The sequence below is a fragment of the Notothenia rossii genome (genome assembly GCF_949606895.1).
Source record: "Notothenia rossii genome assembly, chromosome: 6".
NCBI classification, from domain to species: Eukaryota; Metazoa; Chordata; class Actinopteri; order Perciformes; family Nototheniidae; genus Notothenia; species Notothenia rossii.
The window spans coordinates 17372725-17396887 of NC_136909.1; the positions used below are offsets into that span (position 1 = coordinate 17372725).

Consider the following 24163-nt stretch of genomic DNA (forward strand, 5'->3'; position numbering starts at 1 on the left):
GATGGCATTCACATAGTTTACTGCAGTCATGTGAATTCCATTCATGCCAGACACATTTTGGCCATATATTGGATGCCTTGTTCAACACGTTGTAAACAAGACTACTTAAGGATGGTTGGATATTACAGTTGTTTGTCTAAGGTCATTTTAGTTAGCATGGACATAGACAAGTGAATAAATCATCAACTAGAGACACACACAAGACAAATCAGAGCCAAATGAGCGTCTTTATTTTACAAACGCATTATTCTATTGACATTTTTTATATAATAAAAAAGCAATTTACAAGCTTAAGAACCAAAACAAAGCAGCACAGAATGATGAGTAAAATATATAATTTGAATAAATATATTTTATTTCATGCTATAAAATAAAATTCATAAATGGCAATAGATACATCAGCTCTAGCTAGCTTAATTTACTTCATAGTTGTACAAAACAGTAGAGTTCTGAGGTTCACAGTTGGGTTGTGAGGTTGTGTGTAGAGTGGACAAAACAGGAGTTGGGGCATGTCTGTAATAATGCTTCGCTACGTGGTCTCCAGCGCTCCTCGAGCTTCAGCTCTGTGGAAAATATGGGCTCGTTGAGGCAGAATGTTTGGGAACCACTGACTGAGGACTTGTTTCCCCACCTGAAGAGAAGTGCACAATTCTACTATGGACACACATATGTCCAATGAGACCACTTTTAACATGATATACCCTGAGTTCTAAGTTCTTTTTTGCCTTGTCTCCTAATACATATGAGCCAGAGACATTGCAGTGTAGAGTTTAGGGAGTTGTAAAGGGAGAAGGAACAATAGATTGACTTGAAATCCTCCCCCTTGTCCTAATCAACCACAGCTAGTGTCAGATCCCGAGGATCTGAAGGAGACCCCTGAACCTCGTCACGATGACAGACAGCCCCCACCCAAACAGTGGCTTTACAGCCCAAAATCCCTTTCATTATTTGACACAGCTGGAGGTGCAACTCTGAACAGTGCCACTAGTTTGATAACCATGCACTCGTTTCTTGTGTTGCAGTTCACTGTCTACCACTGGCTTTTGATTCATAACACCAGCCAGCAACGTCGCTTTTTCATTTAAATATATTTTTTCTGAAGAGGAAAGTCAACCCGTCCAACGTTTCAGAAAATATATATATTAAAAATGATCAATCAATATCAAATCGCCCTGGTCTTACTTCAATTCACTAAACCTCCTGACATTCAGTCTGTTTGATATACGACAGGTCAATATTTCAATAGGCTTGATGATCCCAATACACCGCTTTTAAAAAGGTTATTGCTTTTTCTTATGATACACAGTAGACAGAAACTGACAGAAAAGCTATGGAAGACTTAAGATTTTTTTTCTAAGCCTGTATCAGTGTTTGTAAACTACCTGAAGTGAGTTTATTATAAAAAGAATAGGACGAGCTGCAATTTCAAAAAGTAGTCTGACAGCCTTCCCTGTAAACACTTCCTTTTGATTACTTGTGGCCCATAATGCATCTCCTGCTCCTCTCCGAGGTGTGGAGTTGATTTGAGTGGATGTCAAGTTCAGTTGGTTTTGTAAGTGTGTATCACATTTAGTAACTAGTTCATGAAAAAGCAATACAACTATTTCCCCTCCATTCACCTATGATGATTATAAGGACTCGTTTAAAAAAAAAAAAAAATAATAATAATAATCTGACTAAAGCACCATTTAAGAGGGAAATGGTCCCTGGCAAAGTGATTGAGGGCATTATAGCTCATCCCTTAAAAGAAAATACAGAAATAAACTAGACTTCCCGGATGGAATTGGTATTGACTATAAAAAAACAAAACTGTAAGTGCACAATTGATGACACAAATACATGTAAAAACAATGATCCATTGGCAATTTCATACAATTGTGTGGTTGAGCAACGTGCAATTCAGCTACAGTATATAAGGGAAAGCTTCTCTTTTTCTCCTCCACTGCTAAATACCAAAGCAGCTGTTCCCTTGCCAGATGCTCCGAGTGAACAGAGAGGAAGTAGACGTGTGTGTGTGTGTCACGCATCTCCTTCCTTCATTGAAATGCCAAAATACAGTACATTGTTAAGATTGTCCAGAGTGGTCAGAGAGGAAGGATACAGTGAGGTCTCTGAACACTGGGAAGTGGCTTGCAGGGAACAACACTGCTTCTTTTCATTGCAATTCAATGCTACTAAAGAAGATTAACCATCAAATCAGTTTGATTTAAACTATAATATAAAGAGCCAGATCAGGGCAAAGGACTTGAGCTGGAAAACAACTGGACAAATGTGAAATGAATTAATTTGTATTCATTCTTAGTACCACTATAGATTAATGCTGTGGCCATATTCTATCATTGCTCTATTCAATCCATTAGAAAAGGAAAGAGGCACAGGAATCTAAATGCCAGCATCCTCAAAGTAAAGCTTGTGGCAAGGCACTAAGTTAAAGATGCCACTTTTTGTGTTTTGTTTACATTGGCTTTAAACAATTACAATACCTATTGCACAACTGTTATATTGTCAGCTTTTGTATGGCTTAATATATTGTGTTATTTATGACTTTGCTGCTTAATGTCTTCTTAGCAAGTTGTACACAAGTGATTGTTATAAGCTGGGGAACGTGCATTCCTTGCAGATAGCAATGGACTAGTCCTACATTAAATTAAGAACTTCTTAATATGAGCATTCAATTATGTGATACAGTCAGCATTTTAAAGTTACAAATCACCCATTAGTCTTTGGTGTGAACTCTTGGCACAAAATTATTTTAGCATTTTGTACCTTTTACTCACAAAGCATTGCTGACAAGGAGGTTTGAACATTTCCAACTCTTTCCTTCCTAGGTGAGGTGTATTCGTCGTAGGCAGATTCAAACAGGTCACTGACTGATCTTTAGTGAGGTCAGATCAGCTGTTCAACCTGCACGACAGCGGCCGACAGATAAACACTCCGCTCAGTAAACATTCGTCTAAAAGGACTGTACAGGTGGACAGACTGTGGATGTGATGAACTAAAGTGTTTGAGACGAAGCCTGGCTCACTAAGACAACGAAAAGCTAGCTATACCGACTTTTGCCAAATCACCTACATTATGGTTCGCTATCTCGACTGTCAACGAGAAGACAATGACCGCACACTCACCGGAATAAAAAAAAAAAGACTGCACGCTTGACGTCAGACATGAGAAACAAAACTCAATATTCTCCCACCAACCGAACATAGAAAATGATATGTAAACTGTGAGAGAAAAAACCCAAACGCATTTAATTGAATCAAATTCAGCATGGACTAGATTGGACAAAATAAAGGCGAATAGCAGGTGCTCTTCAATACATGTATTTTAACAGCTGGATGGTAAAAAGGAAAAGCATGATAGCACAAAAGTGACCACCCAGCTGAGCTTTAAATGTCCTAAATATAACAGGATAATCAATCAGGCCTTCTAAGTGCCTTTTGTATGCATTAACTGTAAAATACAGATGACTTAAATCAGAATGGAAATAAAACCCAAGTCCCGATCCCCATGGCTCAAACTGTATATAATATATAGCCATATGCATGACTTGTAGACGTTAGTATTCATGTGATTGCAGAGTCTCAATACAGATCACAATATATGTACGTATAGGCAGAAGCACTGCTGTCAATCTAGTCCTACCCTGCCGCATCAGAATGAAGACAGAAGCTAGCACGTTTTCTCAATGGCACAACCCCCGCCCCTCCCCCCATCTCTGCAAAGTGCATCATACTTTGGATCACCAGCTACTTCTAAATACATTAACTCTTAGCCTTAATCTAGCTGTGCCACATCGATGTCAAACACCATAAAGTAGGGTAGACAAATGAGGAAAACTTGTTGCAGTTCCACATCTGACCCCGATATATGCGGAGAAAAAAAGATCACAGATCAATCGTCCCATCGTAGAAAGGTGGGACAGAAGCAAAAATAAGAAAGGAAGCAAAGGAAGCAAAGCAAGAGCTCTTTGAAATAATGGAAGAATAAACCATGTCAAAATGGCTGAGATTCCTTTGTTCTTTCTGTTTGCATATCATTCAGAAGAGTACTATGTTGATGTATGTGAACAGGCCAGAGCTGTTCCTACTGTGCTGAGTTGACAGTGAGAACTCTTGAGTATTAACCTAGAAGCCTACCTCAGGACAAAACAATTTACACATACAATAATTCAGTAAAAGTCTGCCATCAGAGTATAGAGAAATATAAATGACTTCACTGTGTGGACGTTTTTCACCCATTTCATGGATGACAGCATCTGAAACCACGAACGGGTGAGATCTGCAGTAGTGATGAGAGATACAATTCTTAAGTGTTTTGAAGAACAAACGTTACAAGACAGCAAACTCATATGTTGAAAATATGCAGGGCCATTTTCTTACTCTATTGTCTGCAGAAACAAACAAGAAAGCTAGCAAATGTACTGCTAACATAGCACCTTCTTAAACATCATTTCAACCTGGCTGAGCATGAAACAAGGACTTTGTCCCGTATCCATACAATCAGCAAGGAATATTTCACATAAGTATCAAGGCTTTGTGTCGAGAGAATATTCTGTACAGGGTTTGGCAATAAAGATACTGTACATACAACCTAAAAACGGATTTCAAACGGTGAACACGTCTGTGCCTGGTAGGTTCTTGGCTATGAGGTAGAACCTGGTGAGCTCATTAAGTTAGAATACTGTCTGTTATGAGTATGTAGTTGTATCATGAGGTATTGAACGGATATGTCACAAGAAGCTTTGCACTGGCAGAAAAATCATTCCTTGTGAGTAAGTGACCTCCTGTGGCCACATGTGCAAAAACAGGTCAGGTAAAAAGGTGATATGACAAGCATCTTACCAGAGCTTTCACATTATCAATTATTGCAACATGCCTATATAACTCTGTAAATATGTTTTAGAAAACATGGAAAGATAAAAAGATAAATCAATTAAGGGGTCTTGATTATTGGGACCTCCTCAAGAATAGTAAGTTGTCACTCCCTTTGCTTGAAAGAATCGGATTTCTATAAAGCAAGCATTTGCTCTCTGCATTCAACAATCTTACTTTCACAAATTGACAGAAACCCCTTGACGCAAGAAATGTCTATAGTAGAGGGAGCTGATTCAAAAAGAAAAAAAGTCCTTTAAGTTGAGTTAAGATAAACATTTCTTAAAGCTTCCTTAACCTGAAGCAGGACCTAAAAATCACATCTTGAGGCTTGAGCTTCCTCTGGACTGCATTTTGAACTCTCCTCCTCATTGGCCGGTGCCTCCTCTGCATATTGTGCCTCAAAGGCCATCCCCTCAGACGTCTCCTCCTGGTCCTTCTGACCTGAGCTTCCCTCTGTGGTCTCTGGAGAGTCTATATGGTTAGTCACCTCTGATGCTCCCATGTGCTTCTTCCTCAGGTGCTGGTTAAGGGTGCCCTGAAACGGGAAGCACTTGCCACAGATCTGACAGTGGAAGGGCTTGTTGTCTGTGTGGCCACGGATGTGGTACTCCAGCTGGTCTTTCCTTGTGTACTTCTTGCCGCAGAATTTACAAACGAAGGGGGTGATTCCCATGTGCAGGCGCATGTGGCGATCCAGGCTCCCTTTCTGGTTGAAGGTCTTACCACAGTAGATGCAAATAAGTCTCTCGTTGTAGGGGTACCACTGGCTCCGCAGGCTGCGCTCTCGCACGTCGTTCTCCAATCCCGTGGGTCCCACGACTGATTCGCTGTCTTCTGAGCCTGGTTTGATACGACTCAGCACTCCTGCCGGGATGCCCAGGGGCCGCTTCACTCTGGCTCGCCCACCTCTGTAGCCACTGAGTAAGGAGCGGGACGGACTGGAGCTGCTGAGGTTGACGAAGCACGGGGTGGACTGCCCTGAGTAAGAATAGGCAGCCGACTGGATGACTGGACCATAAGATCCCACACTAACAGCCAGTACCTGCTCTCCGTCTACCAGCTCTGTGTGGTAGCCATCATCACCGGCTGAGGAACTATCTGAGTAAGTGGGTCTCTCGGTCTTCTCAATCTTCACGTGCACGTCGGTCACCTGCCCATCTTTGCCGATCAGTTCCACTTGCTCCATTTCTCCTTCCATGGGAGCATCGTGCTCTGACACACTATCACTGCTGCCTCGGTCCGACTGGCCTTCCTCCGGTTGCTGTCGGCCTCGTCTGTGGGTTTTTCCTGGCAGCTCAAAGCGCACTTCATGTCCTGCCTGACTCTGCCGGGAGTAGTAAGGGGGGGAGATCTGGGTAGGGTTTACAAAGAGGTTGCTGTCGTTGACCCCATTGCCGCTGGCCTGCGAGTCGCCCTTCCCTGGGCTGCAGACACTAACTGGGATGCTAATCTTGGAGTGGATGCTCTCCAGGATTTGGGTACACTTGTCAATGATGGCTTGCATCTGCAAAAAGCTGGCCGCAGTGAGGAAACTGATAATGTCCTTGAGCTGTAAGGACATGTGACCCGTGTAGCAGAATGCAAGAAGCTGCTCAAACACCTCAGGGCTTTTGATGACCGAGATGGAAAGGCCACTCATGGTGCTGAGAGCCGAGTGGTCACGGAAATAGGGTGAGCTCGCTGCCAGCACGGCCTTATGGGCTCGAAACGGCTGGCCCTGAATGTGGACGATGATGTCACACAGCTTCCCCTGCAGACGCAGCTGATTGAGCTGGTCCAGAACAGTGTTACTGAACTCCGGCACATCGAACTCGATGTAACTGCCGTCGTCCATTTCTTGGATATGTTTCTCCAGTTTGTCGGCTGCCTGATGGGAAAAGGAGAAAAAGAAAAGACAGAAAATTATGATTTTTTTTTTTTTTTTTTTTTTTTTTAAAATTGCATTTACAATACACAGCAGAATTGTATAATTTTTTTAACAACTTATTTAAGATGACAGTCTTATTTTATACATCAATGTATGAAACATTATATGCCATAAGAAACATCACTGAATGAATTGCAGCAAACATTGACTGCTGTATCATATCTTCCTGTTGACACAGCGTCAGCCTCTATAATCCTGTAGTGGGCAGTGGGCAGCCTCTATCGGTCAGGAGACCCGGGGGAACACTACAGACATATTTAAAAGACATCCACAGGCACCATTGTACATGTACCATACAGGAGGACTGCAAAATGTGTTGTTAAATATTGAGATCTTGATTCAGGCAACTACGAATTATTATATCAGAAGGACAAAGATTGCGCCGTATTTGCGAAAATCATTTACTGGAATTACTTGTTACTCTGCTCCAACAGAGGGGACTGGAATCAGCAGCAATGCAGCGCCAGTAAACCCAACGTGTTGAGGTCAGGGAACATTTCTCTCAGGGACGTGATCAGAAGTTGGCAAAACTCTGATTCCTGGTTTTCCATCATGAAGGTGAAGATTACATGTTGCAGGCAAGTACTTGCTTTACCTGCTAGGAAAGCAAGTACTTGCCTGCAACATGCGCACTTTGAGCATGCACGAGAGAATGATTAGAGAAGATGCTCTCCACTTTGTAGCTCTAAAACGCCCTGTGAATCACTTAAAGTTAAGACGGTAGATCACTCTCCTAACATGTCATGATGACAGCATTCTTTGTTACTGTCTCTCATCAGAACCTTAACTCATTAAAGTCAATGCCAGTGTTTCCCACACACAGTATACTTGGATACATATTTCAGCATTTTTTTCATGCATCTAAGAAAAGAACGGCATCAGCGATTGAAGAACTGGTGACACAGGAGGCTGTCTGGGAGCTGGGACATCCGCGCTCAAAGGCTCTCACTTTTTTTTACGCTGTTATTTTGTATATATTGATTACCGTGTTTTTTTTATCTTAATGTGTGCATATGTGTAAATGTTTCTGTTGATTGTGTATATAGGATATACATATTTTGATACATATCTGTATATTGTATAATTGTATTCGGGATTGTTGGAAACCTAATTTCGATCGCTCCGTCTGTACACACAAACTGAAAGATTGACATTAAAGTCACGCCAGCCGACTACTACCCTAACAGACACTGTTTCTCCTCCACTCTGTTGAGCTCGGTGAGATTAAGAGCAGGGGCCGAGGCCTGCACTGCCAAGTACCACACACCATAAACAACAGCAGAGAGCAGTATGAGACTGGTTATTGATGTTATTTACCTCATTTATGTGGACTCGTTTCATTTCAGCTCAGTGTGAGGTCTGCTGTCATGTATGGTGCTTCAAAGCGGGCAGAGCCCAGCCCCCGCCCAGAGGAGAAGGACAGCTCACACTCACAAACGCCACGGCAAGTGTAACAAAGGCCCTGCGAGCAAAGAGCCAATATATTTATGTAATCACCAGTAAATATATGTACAGACAACAAAATATTTCATTCAACAAAATACAGTTGATTCAGGTAACTCATGCATATGCTGCAGTAAAGAAACCAACATTGGAAGAAAAAGATTACAGGTGTTTTTTTTAATGCTGTCAAAATTATCGCATTAACGGTGGTAATTAATTTTTTGAATTAATTGCGTTAAAATATTTAACGCATTTAACGCATGTGCAGAATGGCTAGAAACGGTTTTGAAAACTTTTGTCAATTAGTGATCGTCTTCTCAATAGAACATCTTTGATAATGTCTTCTGGCCAATCAGAATCAAGATAACGGCGTGGTGTTGTTGCAGGAAGTCCTGACGGAGAATCGTTTTGCTGTACATCTCTATACATCGATACAACATTACGTGTTGATAGAAATCAACACGTAATGAAATAAGACCCCACAGTTTGATGATCGATAGGTGTGTGGGCTGTCTTTCATTTTGACACACAGAACAATGTTATAATAAACATAGGCCTACATACATACTGTATGTTAAATGGATATATCCGCCTTCTTTCATTTATCTTTCCATTCCCACAACAATATACATAAAAAAATTGCATATTTTGGACATAGTTCGAATGGTGATTAATCATGATTAATTAATTTTTAAGCTGTGATTAATCTGATTAAAAATGATAATCGTTTGACAGCCCTAGTTATACTTTAATATTTTTTAATAAAAGATTTTTAAAAAACATTAAATAACCCTATCCATGCAGATATGTTTTCCCAATGCAGTTATTTAATTGTGAAGCATAAACATTTAATTGATTTTAATAACTTTGAATGACCTCTGAGGTGTGCATTGTGCAGCTGGAAAAATCTGAGTTGGGCCTCAGTATCGTCAGAATGACTAAACGGTGGCATAACAACTTGATATGAAGATCCACAACTGAAACCAGTTGTCACTCTATTGGTTCATTTAATAAACACAAGATTGAAAGCACTCACCAGCTTTGACCAGCTACCAATACAACAAGGTCTTTCTTTTATTTTTTATTAAAATAATATTTAACCTGTTAAACCCTGAGCCTGTTTTTCAGGCTTCAGGCTCGAAAATGACATTCCCAGAACAAATGACCATATCTTCCCTTCTAAAAGGGTTAAATTAATAATCTTTTTTCTCAAAGTAATGATAAACCTGTCAGTTGGATGTAGAAAAGTCAGATTCAATATAGATGTTTTTTATGTTAAAGAAAATTCAGATTGAACATGGTAAAAAACTGTAAATTATAGTGTCCGTCCCAAATTTTTTATTTTGTACTTATAGTGAAAACTAACCTTGGATGATGGGTTAGTAGACTAAAAGCTTTAGGAATCCAAAGTACAACATATAATAAGTACCCTGTATCAAGATTGATGCAAAACAAGTGATATTTGACATTTTTAGACAGATTTAGCAAAACAAAACCTCCTCTAGGGCCATTTGGGTGGATTTTTCCTATCTCTGGCTCCCCCTGCTGGATTTTGACATGTGACATCTCTTTCTAACCATCAGAGCCAATGGAATTGAGGGGAACTCCCACATAGTCCTTATTTGGTCATGTGTGTGTATTATACTGCCGCATAGCCAAGACCGGAAGCAGCAGCCACTCTGGTGGCTACCATTAGCAGCTAACTTTTGCTTTGCGATTTTTACATAAAAATTGAATTATGGATTATAAATAATTCCAATTATTGCCCAGGAACTTTATCAACCTATGGATTAACCGATTCAGCCGCGTTTTTTCTCGTTTTAATGCCATTGAACACGTCTTTTGATCAGATTAACAGCTACGGTGAGACGATCTCCCTAGAAGCTACGTAAAGGTACGTGTTGTGATGTCTGTCTTTGCTTCCCCTGTCGCAAGTTCAGATCACTCAGTGATGATACTATATACCTAAATAATCTGTGGAACCTCAGTTTTAAATCGGATATCTTGTATGTGCAGCTACGATAAGTAATAAGGGTACTTTTATCTTGAGTTCTGTGCCAATGTACGTTAGAATTTTTCGCTAAGGGGTCATTTAGATGCTTCTTATGAGACTTGTGTTTTGTTTTGGTAAAAATGGTTTATATCGTCAGTTAGCTGAGATTATTTCCGTTAATCTGGTATAACACATTAATATGTTCTTAAATATTAAGATCCCTGAGACACAGTGTCCTGAAAAAAAAACCCAGGCTTAACAGGTTAAAGTGGACCTATTATGCTATATTTGAATAATATAGTGTAGGACCATACCTATATAAGGCATATTTATACTTTTTATTTTTCAAAATACCCAACAGATCATGCGTTTTAGCCATTCCTCGTTTCGCTCAATTTAACACTGTCTTTGCATGGGCCGATTATTTGAGAACAGCACCATCTACCATCTACAGGCCTACAGGTCTCCTCCTGATTGGTGGAGTTGGCCCAATAGCCGTAGCGCCACTTCTGTGACGTCATAGAAGTGTTCAAATCTGGATCAGTCTGCATCAGATCCGCTGCAGCCCCTTTTTAAGAGATTTGGGTAGGGAGGAAAATAGAGAGGGTTGTGTTTTCTAACACTTGGTGAGTTCCCTGGAACACCGGGGACACATATTCATGTATAAAAGACGTGCAAAAGTGCATTTTGCATGATAGGTCACCTTTAAGAGTGTTATGTTCACATTCAGCTGCCTATGAAATCCAAGCATTTTCTGACTTTTTTTGTTTTATTATAAACTTTTTTAAATAACAAAATGACAAGGCTTGAATGAAATGTGAATTAGCAGGCTTATTTAACAAAGGCTATTCATCAAGTCTATTAGTAACCTACACTATATAGACAAAAGTATTGGGACACTCCTCTTAAATCATTGAATGCAGGTGTTTCAGTCAGTCCCATTGCCACATGTGTATAACACCTAGCCAGGCAGTCTGCCTTTACAAACATTTGGGAAAGAAGGGGTCATTCTAAAGAGCTCACTGAATTTGAACGTGGTACTGTAATAGGAAGCCACCGTTGCAACTAGGGATGGGAATTTGAAAGCAAATGTATATTCGACCCCCAAAAAACGGTTAACCGATTAACCGAAATGTACATATTAGGGCTGGACGATATTGAAAAAAACTGACATCGCGATTTTTTCCCCCCCTGCGATATATATTGCGTTTTTTAACTATATTTAACCAAATGAAGGTATTGTCCTTGTGTGCCTTGCTAATTTTTTACCGATGTTTTGATGGTCTGCAAACTAGCGGGGCGGGGCCTGCTGTGATCTGATCAAGAATGATTGTGATTGGTGGTTCGCTGTGCATGCAGAGCCTGCATGTCACTCACTCAAGTACCCCTGACATGAGAGCCGCGCAAGTTTTCCTTTTGTAGCATGCAGCCACAGCAGCCCTGCTGCTGTACTAGCTTGTAGTTCGTTTATAGCATTGTTTATTATAATTATAGCATTTTGCTTCTGGCAACTAGATTTATGAGTCAAAAACTATAAAAGTAGGGTTGACATGTGGAGATTATCCGGCTGAACAAAACGTGATCCCTCTCTTAAATGTGTGTCAACCACAGACCTAATTTCGAGCTATTTTCCAAAATCCTATGGAGAATTTGCATTGGTTTTTGACGAAGGAACCGAAAGAAGTTTACTTCCGGGTTTAAGGACGCGTTGCGTCACTGCGGCTCTCTATAAGGAGTGAGAGTGACGCGTAGCCAAAACCGGAAGCTGCATACACTCTTGTGGCTACTATTAGCAGCTAACTTTTGTGCTCCGATTTTTACATAAAAATGGAATTATGGATTATAAAAAATTGCTTCAAAGCCACAGATACATTATTAACCTATGGATCAACCGATTCAGCCGCGTTTTTTCTCGTTGTAATGCCATTGAACACGTCTTTTGATCAGATTGAAAGCTACGATGAGACGATCTCCCGTAAAAGCTCCGTAAAGGTACGTGTTGTGATGTCCGTTTGCTTCCCCTGTCGCGAGATCGGATCGCTTAGTGATGATACTATACTTAAATGATCTGTGGAGTCTCAAGTTTAATCTGATATATTGTATGTGCAGTTTCTATAAGTAATAAGGGTATCTTTATTTTGAATTCTGTGCTAAAGTGCGTTAGCATTAAAAAAAAAGAAATGAATAAAACCGCAAGTCCCTGCGGTGTGAATATCGCGCATGCGCATATCGCGGTTATCGCCATGACACGATATATTGTTCAGCCCTAGTACATATCCTTTTTATTTTGAAAAATAAATAAATACATGTTCAAAGTCGAATTTATTGAACTGGTGATCACAGTTTGAACAGTTGACAGCTATAGGCCTACAGCTTCCATGCTTAAAGAGCAACTTCCAGGTTAAAGACACCTGTGAATAAATGGGTAGGAAAATGATGAATACACTAGATTTCCCCAAAAATATACAGAAATATACACTACAGTGACATCTGTCCGTCGTTTTTGTAAGAAATGTTCACTTCCGCATAAAAAAGCCTCGGCACGTGACCTCCCGCGTGTGACGTAACACGGGGGACACAAGGGGGAGAGCGGCCGGTGTAACGTATTAATAAACATGGATCCCAATGCTAGTTTCGACACAGAAGACACAGAAGAAGTTGAACATGAATATTCGAATGCATATGACGGACCACAACCTTATAATTATGAGCCTGCTAGGCGTCCAAGAGACCAGGAGCAGCCAAGGATTAGAAGAAATAACGGCCATCGGAGAGAAATTGAGCTGTGGTGTGAGGAGAACCAGTGGAGAACTGGGCAGCTATCTTGGTGAGTGATCGGCGTTAGCTACAGAATGTTAGCTAATGTCACATCACAACATTGTAAAGTTAGCTATCATATATCAGGCTATAACTAACGTAGCATTGATAATATAGTAACGTTACTGGCAGGACTGTTGACACTGATCCATAACAGAAACTAATGCGCAAGTATCAGCCGTATCTCGCGTTACCTAATGCAACTCCACACTACGGTGCTGTGTACCGGAGTGGAGACGCGAGATACGGCTGATACTTGACGATCTGGCGGAGAAAGGTTGTGGAGCCTCCGTTGATATGTCGTTGTAAATGGCTTGATGGAAAGCAGGTGTGTAGTCGGGGAGGGTGCACAGCTGATTGCAGCAGGTGAGTGGAGGTTGAGCCGGGAGCCAGGAGTGACAGCCACCACGCACACACAAACAACACAGACAGGGGGAAACAAACAAACACAAAGGAGACGGCTGGAGCAGTACAGCCACCACAGCGTTACCTAATGCAACTCGACACTATGTCTTACGGTGCCGTGTACCGGAGGGGAGAGAGAGAGAGAGAAGTAATATGGTTTCCTGATAAAGCTGTGGAGAGTATGTGCTGCAGGGAGGTGGATGCACAACGCACCCAGGAACGAATGCTAGCTCCGGTCCTTTTTACTGTGGACTCGATGTCCCGACAGGCTGGTATTTGTGCAACCTGCACAAACACAATACTGCACCATGATTACAAATGGTGAAATACAATGTAAAACTACCGAAAAATACCAGCTCCTTAAAACACGACCGCTCTACTCAACGCAACTCCACTATACCCGCGGTCAGAGAACGGTGATGTGTCCCCTGCGTGATTTAATATGACGCGTTTGACGTATGACCTTAAAAATAAGCAGTTTTTAAGAGCAGAGCTCAAAATTGCTCCTTTCCCTTTGAATTCCTGCCCGTATGTCTCGTAAAACATATCAAATCCTGCATTCACTTTTTTAATTGTAATTTTCAAGCAAGTTTAAGCATAAATGTAGAAAAAATTAAAACCTGCAAGATGCTCTTTAAAACTAGGGGTGTAACGGTTCACAGAAGTCACGGTTCGGTTCATACCTCGGTTTGGGGGTCACGGTTCGGTGCGGGTTCGGTACAACAAGGAAAAGCAAAAAAAAGTCCCAAATGCATAATTTTTTTTTTTGTTATTTATTTTTAACAGTAGTGCAAGTTTTGGTATGAACATAAGGAACTCTAACATTTGGAATCATTAACTGTATTACACAGTTAAAAGCAAACCACAAACAGTAACACACACACACACTCATATGGCCATATTATTTATAATGGCTGATGTCAAACAAAAAGGTTAAATAAGCTCTACAACTAAAAAGAATGTATTTAGAAAATACTAAAAATAAATAATAAGAAAGTGTTTCAATCACAATCAATAAAAAGCAATACAGAACTGTATAACATATCCTGATTTCAACATATGAAATAAATACAATGATAAATATAAAACAAAATCTGTACCTTTAGGGGCAATATCTAACATGTGTAATTAAAGGAGACCTATCATGCTATATTTAAATGATATAGTGTATGACCATACCTATATAAGGTATATTTATACATTTTATTTTTCAAAATACCAAACAGATCATTTTTTAGCCATGCCTCGTTTCGCTCATTTTCGCTCTATTCCAAGCCTGTCTCTGAAAATTCTGAGCAGCAGCTGACCACGTCCCCCTGCAGAAGAGGGGGGCTTGAGCCGGCGAGAGTCACGTTACCATGTTTGCTGTGATTACGAGTGTGGAATAAACATGTCATCTCAGAGCAGTGCATGTGTTCAAGCACATTATCAATTTGATCCAGAAACTGACCCTGAAGTAGCGGAGGTTTTGGTGGAGGTGCAAACATCTTGGTTGCAGCAGGACGTTTCTGAATGGTTAGTTGACAAGCTGTTGTCCCTATTTATTTTACTCTGTTTGTTACAATGCTTGCTACTTATTCCGTTCATATTTTGGCTAATTAGCAAGAATGCAATGTGTACAGTTTGTAACCTAGAGTTTGACCGGCGGGGAAAAGTTGTGTGGATAAAGGCAGAGCCCAGCGGCAGGCAGGCATGAGAGGAGCAGGCTGCGATACACACACTACCCACCCCCCCCCCCCCCACAGAGCGCACCCAGAGGACAGGCTGCGTCACCTCACTTTGTAACCCAGGAAAGGAGCAGGAATCCTGGGTACGTGAGTGTTAAAAGTGCATTAAACTGTTTTAATCCGACAGCCGCTGATGTGCACGGAAGTCTGTCCGTTTCGTTAACATTTGAATAGCCAAATGGACGGAAATCAGTCCTACAGTATATGCGAATGAGAGGTTTGGCAATGCACGTGGCCGTGGCTTATTCCCCTGATAGGTGGAGAGTTGACCAATAAGCGGAGCACCTCTTTGTGATGTAGAAAAGTGTTGAAATCTGGATCCGTTTTTTTCAGATCCGTTGCAGCCCCTTTTTTAGAGATTTGGCTAAGGAGGAAAATAGAGAGGGTTGTGCTTTCTGACACTTGGTGAGTTCCCTGGAACACCGGGGACACATATTCATGTATAAAAGACGTACAAAGGTGCATTTTGCATGATAGGTCCCCTTTAACTTGTGAGTGTGTGAGGCCATTATGCCTAAATAAAAAAGATACTCAAGCTTTACTCTATTTTCAATTTTTTCTTCAAAAAGATGAGTTTGTCTACGTTGTCAGTAGTGAGGGCAGATCTGTTGGCGGTAACTATGTCACCTGCCGTCGAGAAAACCCTCTCGCTGGGGACTGAGACTGACTCGGAGGTGATTGAGCATGTTGTGATTGAGCATCTTGACGTGTTACCACTAGCACCGCTGTCGAAAAACGTCACACACCGTCCTCGTCCGATCCACAACTCGCACCGCATCATTGTTGCAGTCCACAGGGAACCCAAAATGTTCCCACACAACTGATTTAAAAGAAGCAGGTGGGTCTTCTAGCTCCTGTGTGTTGTGTGAACTCGCCATAGCTACTAACTTTTCTTCTTCATGTATTGTGTTCGTTTTGTTGTGTTTTGTTCTTGTTCTTCATTTGTTATACGGGTGACTGGCTTTTAGGCGCAATACCGCCCCCTGGATTATATATAGTGTAATACTGCCCTGAGTGACAGACTTTTTTCCCACTCGTAAAAAAAGGCGAATTATGCCGTGTGACTGCATGTGCCGAACCGTGACGTCCGAACCGTGACGGTACGGGACGAATACGGATACCGCTACACCCCTACTTAAAACATAACTTGGTTTTTAAATGAAAGAGGGATCATACACGAACTAAATAACGGGTTAGGGTAACGTAACCCTATTACAACAGAAATCAACAACCTATAACAGGGCCTATGCACAGAATGCAGCTATTCAATACTCATTCTTGTTTAAGAATACGAGCATGTCTACTCAGGGGAGAGGCGGGTGCGGAGGCGATTCACAATCAGGCCAGCTGTAGAGCAGACCCTCTCAGCTGGAATTTGGGCATAAGATGAGGTTTGAGTCTGCGTGATCTGCGTGTAGGGAGGGGCAGCAGCCATATCATTGGCTAGAACTAGCTAGATCTGATGGATTTGGACATAAACGCGAGTGGAGTATAACTGGACGCGAGAGAGTGAGAGATCCGCACCTGCAGCTCTGCCTGCTGTGAGGGACAGGTGAGGGGAGCAAAACACACCTTTGGACCTAACATATTTAGCTATGGCACTGTAGTATACATTGAATTACTCCATTTGATAATATGTAATCAACTTAGGCACCCCTCCCAAAAAATAAAAATTACAATAAAATATTCATAACTCATAGTCTCATATTCGAATACCTGAATAATTAATCGTTCCCATCCCTAGTTGCAACAAGTCAGTTTGTGAAATGTCTTCTCTCCTAGATATTCCACGATCAATTGTAAGGGGTATTATTGCAAAGTGGAAACGTTTAGGTAACACAGAAAGACCACGTAAAGTTACAGAGCGGGGTCACCGAGTGCTGAGGCGCATACTGCGTAGAAGTCGCCAAAGCTCTGCTGACTCAATAACTGCAGAGTTCCAAACCAGCTCTGGCATTAATATCAGCACCAAAACTGTGCGCCGAGAGCTTTATTGCATGGGTTTTCATGGCCGAGCAGCTGCATGCAAGCCTTACATCACCAAGCACAATGCCAGGCGTCGGATGGAGAGGTGTAAAGCACGCCGCCACTGGACTCGGGAGCAATTTGAAATTTGGACCACAGCAATGTTTAAAGCTTCAAACGATTTGAGTCAGCCGACGCTGATCTTACTAAACAAATTAGCAGAGACCCTGCCTTTTCAGCAGAAACAGAAACTGTTCAATTAAATGCTATATTACCAACAGTTTTCAAAACCCATAGTATGCGACAGTTCTCCAGCTCAACCTTCCTCTCCCCCCACTCCATCTGCCCTTCTCTCCCTCTGCACCTCCTCCTCCCTCCCTGCCCCTCGCTGGCAATTCAGCAAGATATTTTCTGCGCATTGAGTCCCTATCAGCACTTTGGGAAAGTAAACACTTTCTCCAGTTGCCAAAGCTTGCCAAGACACCTGTCAAACAAGCCATATGCTCTCCTCCTGGCACAGAGGAGGGAAAGATGTAGCAAAACGGAGAGTATCGTAAGAAAGTGTAATGTATATTATTTCCACTCCCCCATTCAAATTCAGCATGTTCATACAGTTAAACATACCAGCAATGTGTCTGCCAAAAGCTTGCTACTCTACTGAATGGAGCCAAGTTGAAGGGCAGCCAAAGAATGTATGCTCAGTGGTTGAGATGCACATGCTGGGTAAGGGTCACGCGGGAAAAACTGAAAAATGTTTTAACTCAGCTCAGAAATTCCTGATGTGGCTCAAGTTGCCTTTAGGGTAATAAACATTTATGACACAGCTGCTTTATGTAGGTAGGTTTAAAGGATGCAGAGTACATTGGGATAGTTTGGATGACCATGAGGTCAGCATAACTCATCTCCCAAAAAACGTGTAACTTAGCCACGTCACTCAAACAAGGAGGGAAAAGAAGAAAAAACATTAGAAGAAAAATCAAAGTCAGCATGCATTGTTTGCTTTCTTCAACATCAGCAGCATTTCACCTACTTTGAAAAACAGCTTGTGGGGCAGAGCAGAGCCACAACAGAATTGCTTAACAAGCAAAGGTTGGCAGAGCAATTTCAAACAGATAGTAAAAACCAAGATAAAAATAGACTACCGTAGATTCTCATACACTTATGTTATGATGTGGTGTGAAAAACATGCAGTGCAGATATTATAAAGGAATAGTAGGAGCTCGGCATGCAGAGCTAAATATTGTATGCTTAGCCTTAAGGTGCGCTCTCTTATTTGATTTGTACGGAATAACAAATAACTTTCATTTCAGCCAATTCACAAGTAGATCAATTAAAAAGTTACTTGAGTCCCTCCTCATTATCTGTATACTTTCCAAACAACACATTATATCAATTTGTCAGTATACATATACTGACAAAAAGCATGACGCATTACTAGAACTGATTTCCCGACTCGATTAAAACATTTTTTTTTTTTTAAACATGCATTGGTTCAAATATTGTTGTTGATGTCATGTACAACACTGATTAATCGAAGCAGCCATAACTTCATTAAGCTTTTAACTAGTAAGAATATGAAGAAAAGAATAAGTATGAAAAGTATAGCCGCCTATTTGCCGCACAGCCATAGTGCTGTGTGTCTTTCGACAATATGGAGGTGAGGAGAATGAGATGCTGTTGATTTCAAAAAGTAGACTTTATTGCTGTAAAAGAAAATATGTTGAACATTTGGTGTACCATCAACCTTGACAAATGTACATCTTGATTGCAGCGAGAACAGTGCTTTTAATGACCTGCAGTAATTAGCTAGGATATCATCCTGCCACATTGTCTTTTCACCTAGAGCCACCCTGCAGTGATTCCGCTGTTGCAATTACAGATGGCAATAATACATTTGACGCAATGCCCTTAAAACTAGTTTTATTACTGCCAAATGGTAGAAAATACTTTAACCAAGTCAGCCATTGTTTGCTGCGGCAAAATCTTGCAAATGTCTGCATGTAGTGTCAGTTTTACTCCCATCTTTAGGTAAGTGTCCTACTTTTCAAAAATATAAATAATATTAAAAATAATAATGGATACCACACTGCTAAATACTTAGAATATTTAAACTTACTAAATACTACCTATTGGGTTTGAAAACTGTCAATAATATAAATATTTTAAAAATAATACCATATAATGGGCCATGAACAACATTTTTAAAAAGGTTAAAATATCATGGAAAATTATGCAATAAGTGAAAAAAAAGCCACCTGACAATGCCGCAGCAATTTCCGAATTCCCAGACTAGCAGGATCTACCACAGAGTCCAGTTTTCACCAGACATTACTGCACATTATTGCACAATACTTATTTCAGTTGGTGGTTCAAACCAATACAGTTTTGCTGCTTATGCCAAACAGAAGGGTTCAATGGGTGCAGAGCCATAATGGTTGCTTATGCATACGTCGTAATTGGTATGGCTCCACTGTGTTCTGACATGCCTTATAGTTCAAATATGTAGTTATCCTGGAATACAGCATGCTGTTGTTTCCAAATGGTGCTTTTAACGCAACATATAAGGGCCTTTCAAAACAAAATGAATGTCACAGAAATGGTAATATATCTTGATGAGCAAGGTAAGCCAAGGTATACAGAATAACCTGCCATGCCCCTGGACATTGTACTCTGCTGCCATAACATAGTGTACTATTACTTTTACCGGTACATTTAATAAACTAAAACTAGTACTTCTACCTTTAGTATTGAAGCTTGACAGATATTATGCAAAAAACACAGTAGGTAATGTTAGTGCCATCTGTTTATGACACAACACAGTGAGTTTACATGTTATTTAAGGTACATTCATTAAGTATCTCATTACCAAGTTGGAGTGGACACTGAGGTACCCTAGCATGTACTGTTTTTGCCACTTGCTCTCTGCAGCACTTTCTCAATGCTCTATGATGCATATTAAACTAATCACCTGACTTTGTGTTATTTTATGTCTTGTATTGGTAACTGTATTCTATGTGATATCGATTTCCCGTGACTATTTTATCAGATGTCAATTCTCTACTGTGAAGCACTTTTGACTGCAATTCTTGTAGGGAAGGTACTATACAAATAAAGCGTATTATTATTATTATTGTGCATACATTCAGTACTGATACATTGCAAATGTGGGGTGTCTCAAACTTTACAACAAACCATTCGGTTAGTAGTTAGTTAGCTATTGATGGGGGGTCTATACTAAGTCACCTAGCGAAGCAGCTAACAATAGCGTTAGCTTGGCATCCACCTACTTTTTGTCGTTGTCTCTATCATTTTACATATCGACGCCAACTTGCATTAACATTTGTTTAAAAGAGGTTTTGCATTGGCTCAAAAGGGCCGCCCAAACTATCAAGCAGCACACAAGATAACTACCACAGCGTTAGCTACATTAGCTAGAGTAGAATTGAACAATTATCTCAGAAAACAGCCCAACTTTCCCACAAACTTCCTACTTTGACTGGTGTCGGGTTGTCTTACTGCTTGGACACGCTTTCTCCGATTATGAAAACGCTTGACAACATTTCATATGTTAGTAGCTTAAGTTACAACGTCGAACGCGGGTGCAAACTATGTCGGCTGTCATGCTACTGTGCTAGCTTGCTTATGCTACCAGTTAGCACTAGTTTAGCTAGAAACCATCCCATGTCAGCCACTGCTAAGTAGCGGCTAACGCTAGCTAGCATCTAGTTCGTACCGCACGGTCGGAGGCAATTATTTCCCTATTACTTTACGTGTCATAGCAAGAACGCACCGACATTGCCAGCGCCCTATTGTCACCAGTTCAATTCAACATTCGAGTCCATTTTACTCACCGTTTTGCAGATGAGCATTAAACGTTGTCCATTCCCCTCGGTAGTTCGCTAACAGCCAGGCCTCCCCCCTCTCCAGTCCAGATGTGTCAGACAGTTGCTGCTGCAATTTTTTGCATCAACAGGAAGTGTTCTTTTGGCTCTTTGCATTCATTCTATCAGTGTGTGTTTTGCAGCAGCCCCTCCCTTGCTTATGTCAGTCTTAGCCTATGTATTGAGACATCATGTCCAGAATACACGACGTGAGGGATAATAATATATATAAGCACAAAAAAAGTGAATGTAGCCTTTAGCCGGTGTCCAACTAGTTTTCAACAGATAACGTGGCTACCACCATACTTTATATACTGACTACCCCATTGCTTGTGGTATATATTGCAACTCTTTCAGTTAAAGTGCATCTGCCGGTCTTGTGAATATTGTACTAATTTGATCATTTAAGTGTCTCATTGCAAATCCAAGATGACATACATCTAGGACCTTTTTAGCCGAACAAAACATTATCAACATGATGGTAACTGTTCTTTTAAAGGTTTTTTTCAGTTATTTGGCTTAATTTTGTGAATTTGTCTTTAACAACTTAAACTCTACACTTATTTTCAGCTTTGCAAGTCACATTTCTAGTTCATTTGGTCAACCATTTGCTGTGTTATTTCAAAGTATTTTCGAATGAGTTGCATAATCCGATTTTATAAACTGAAAAGGAATTTATTAAATGCTGCATAGACACCACAAAGGGGCGCAAGAGACTCAATTGATAAGAGCCTTGCATCCTAGTCTTGCCTCAACTCTCCGAAAAGTTGAAGCCGGTGGGTCAGCATTGCAAGGAAAATATTCAACCAATTCGATGGCATTATACAATACAATCATTATTAAATGTTGTATTATAAATACATTGACAACATTGGTAAATAAGGAAATGCTGGAAACAGCAGAATGAGACATTTTATGAAAAATAGGTATTTTATATATTAATACTTTTTAAGAAACATGAACATCAAAAAACGAAATAGTACAATGAAAATTACTCTAAGTAACCTTCAAACTGAATTATAATAACACATAACTTAAATGTAGCTTTATAAGGATGACCAATGCAATGAGATGTGAGCACTGCAATCCCTTTTAAGTGTACGGTAGAACATTAATATAATAATCAAAAACATTTATTTATAACAATCAGCTTCCACTCAGAAGTGGTGTTCATGTATATGAATTCATCTTCAAAAACATTTTCAATCAACTTTTATGAATGTAATTTCCAGATTTAAATGTGCTGTGACCCAAATCAGCAGTCGATGGCTATATTTCACTTAATTTTAATATAGCATTCTTCTTGCAAACAACGTGTATGTATGTTTTCTCTTTGTAAAAGAGACAGGAAAAGTATTGTGTGTTATAAGCACTAACATGAAATGAATGTGTTCTGTGTGTGTTTCTTTTTTTTATTGAGTGTGAGTGACAGGTTGGCAGCTCAGGTGAATATCTGACCTAATCTGTGTGCAGGTGGGTGATCAACGTAAAGAAAGGAATCGCTTTGTCATTGCACGTGCTTCTTGTTAAACAAGACTCTCCTCTATTCTCGACCGTAATTTGCTTCTTTTTTTTTCCTTTTCTGGAGATTGATGCACAACCCAAAGTGCAGCCAAGGCATGGTGATTAGAGATGGTTTTGTTGATCCGCAGGAATGATCATGGTATTGATAACATTTCAAACAAACTCATAATCAAAGGGTTTCCTGTTGAAGTTGTAATCTTTTCTGAAATGGGGCTTTGTTAGCTCAGTGTCATTTGGTTGACCAGGAATTATTCGACGGTAAGCTAATGGGGCTGGTTCTGAGTGGTGCAGCGCCAGGGATCGTATAGGGGCTCCAGGTGGTGTGGCCTCGGGCTCTGATGTGCTGCTCCTTTTTAATCCCAGATGACATTGCAAAATCCCCAAACCCCCTGCCCCTGTATAAGACTGTATAGGAGCAGAGACCAGATGATTTGTTTAAAGAGCGCATATCATGTATCAAGCTGAGGGAATAAGGAGCTCCACTGTTGTATGTTAAGCCTCAGACCATAGGTTATGCTTAATATGGAAGATAGGTTTTTATTCTTTGTCTGAAAAGAACATTTTTGGCATTTGTTTAATAAACTCTAGCACGTTTTACAACACTGATTTGATTTTTGAATGTCTCAAGATTTTGTTGCATTACATCCAAACATTTTTTATTTGTGGGTCCTGCACAGTTTCTTGCAACATAAAGCCTTCAAACAATTCTGCTGCAGTCAACAAATACCACTCAAACCCAAGTTTGTTTGGTAATGTTGAATAAGTAGCCCAATTTTTAAGCTTAACATGAATAACACACTGTTTTCTATGTGTGCCAAGAGTCCAAGAATACCTTGGCTGTCAGTGCCGGGGAGAACAATGGTCTCCCAGTGCTCCTGTCCAGAAATAGTCTATAGCCCACTGATGGAGAACATATTTCCCAATAGCAGGTGTCTGAGTCAGTCAGTGCCTGATCCTCACCATGACTGTAAATGAAAGGGCCAGCTCGTCCAGGTGCGGGAGCACCTCTTTGGCCCTCTCAGGTTTCTCCTTGATGGAGGAGCTTTTCGTGGAAGAATGAACAAGAGAAATATTGAAATTAAACTATGTATATGTTAGTATGTTATGTATCACTATTAAAAGCATATACATCATCCCCTTAGCATATGTAATATTCTACATACTGTATGCAATTCGCTTTTTGAGAAAAGAATAACGCAGATAGTTATCTACTTTGTATAGATTATTGATTTTTATTAATATGTTTCTTGTTCTCAAAATGTTTATAACGGTTTAAGTCGATGCTTTGTATTAGACAAACAGTAGAAACAACATGCCTAAAATCTTTTTGCGGTTCTGGAATCATAGCAAAAGCAGCAAAAGCTTATAAAATATGTAAGTATACGTATGCCACAATGATAGTCGGTTTGACTTATCATCCTTTAATTTTAAGAATCAGTTGGACTCCAACCAAAGCCATTTAAGACCGAACCTACAAAGCTAAGATAGTTTTACCAGTAAGTAGAATAATCAGTGCATTGCAAGGGTAATGAGCTCTCAGATGTGTCATATATATTTGCCTGAGAAATTAAGGCAATTTGTGGAAATGGTGGCCTGGGGTTGAGGGG

General features: G+C 40.4%; 1 protein-coding gene across 2 annotated transcripts; it reads right to left on the reverse strand.

Annotated features, from left to right (window-relative positions):
• Positions 1-208: 208 nt before the first annotated feature.
• Positions 209-21298, reverse strand: zbtb34 (zinc finger and BTB domain containing 34). Of its 2 annotated transcripts, XM_079688089.1 has the most exons (3): positions 21003-21298; positions 8119-8263; positions 209-6741 (listed from the first exon to the last, which is right to left on the reverse strand). In XM_079688089.1, exons 2-3 carry the CDS (start codon positions 8140-8142, stop codon positions 5182-5184), a joined length of 1584 nt encoding a protein of 527 aa, XP_079544215.1. In that variant the 5' UTR covers positions 8143-8263; positions 21003-21298; the 3' UTR covers positions 209-5181. The 2 variants fall into 2 exon arrangements, with proteins under 2 accessions (XP_079544215.1, XP_079544216.1); XM_079688090.1 differs by lacking the exon at positions 8119-8263.
• Between the last annotated feature and the right edge of the window lie 2865 nt (positions 21299-24163).

Coding starts and splice junctions, on each gene's coding strand:
- zbtb34 (XM_079688089.1), bottom strand. CDS start 8,142: ATGAAACGAGTCCACATAAATGAG. Junction 6,742..8,118: donor AACGAGTCCACATAAATGAG/GTAAATAACATC, acceptor TTTTCCCATCAG/GCAGCCGACAAACTGGAGAA.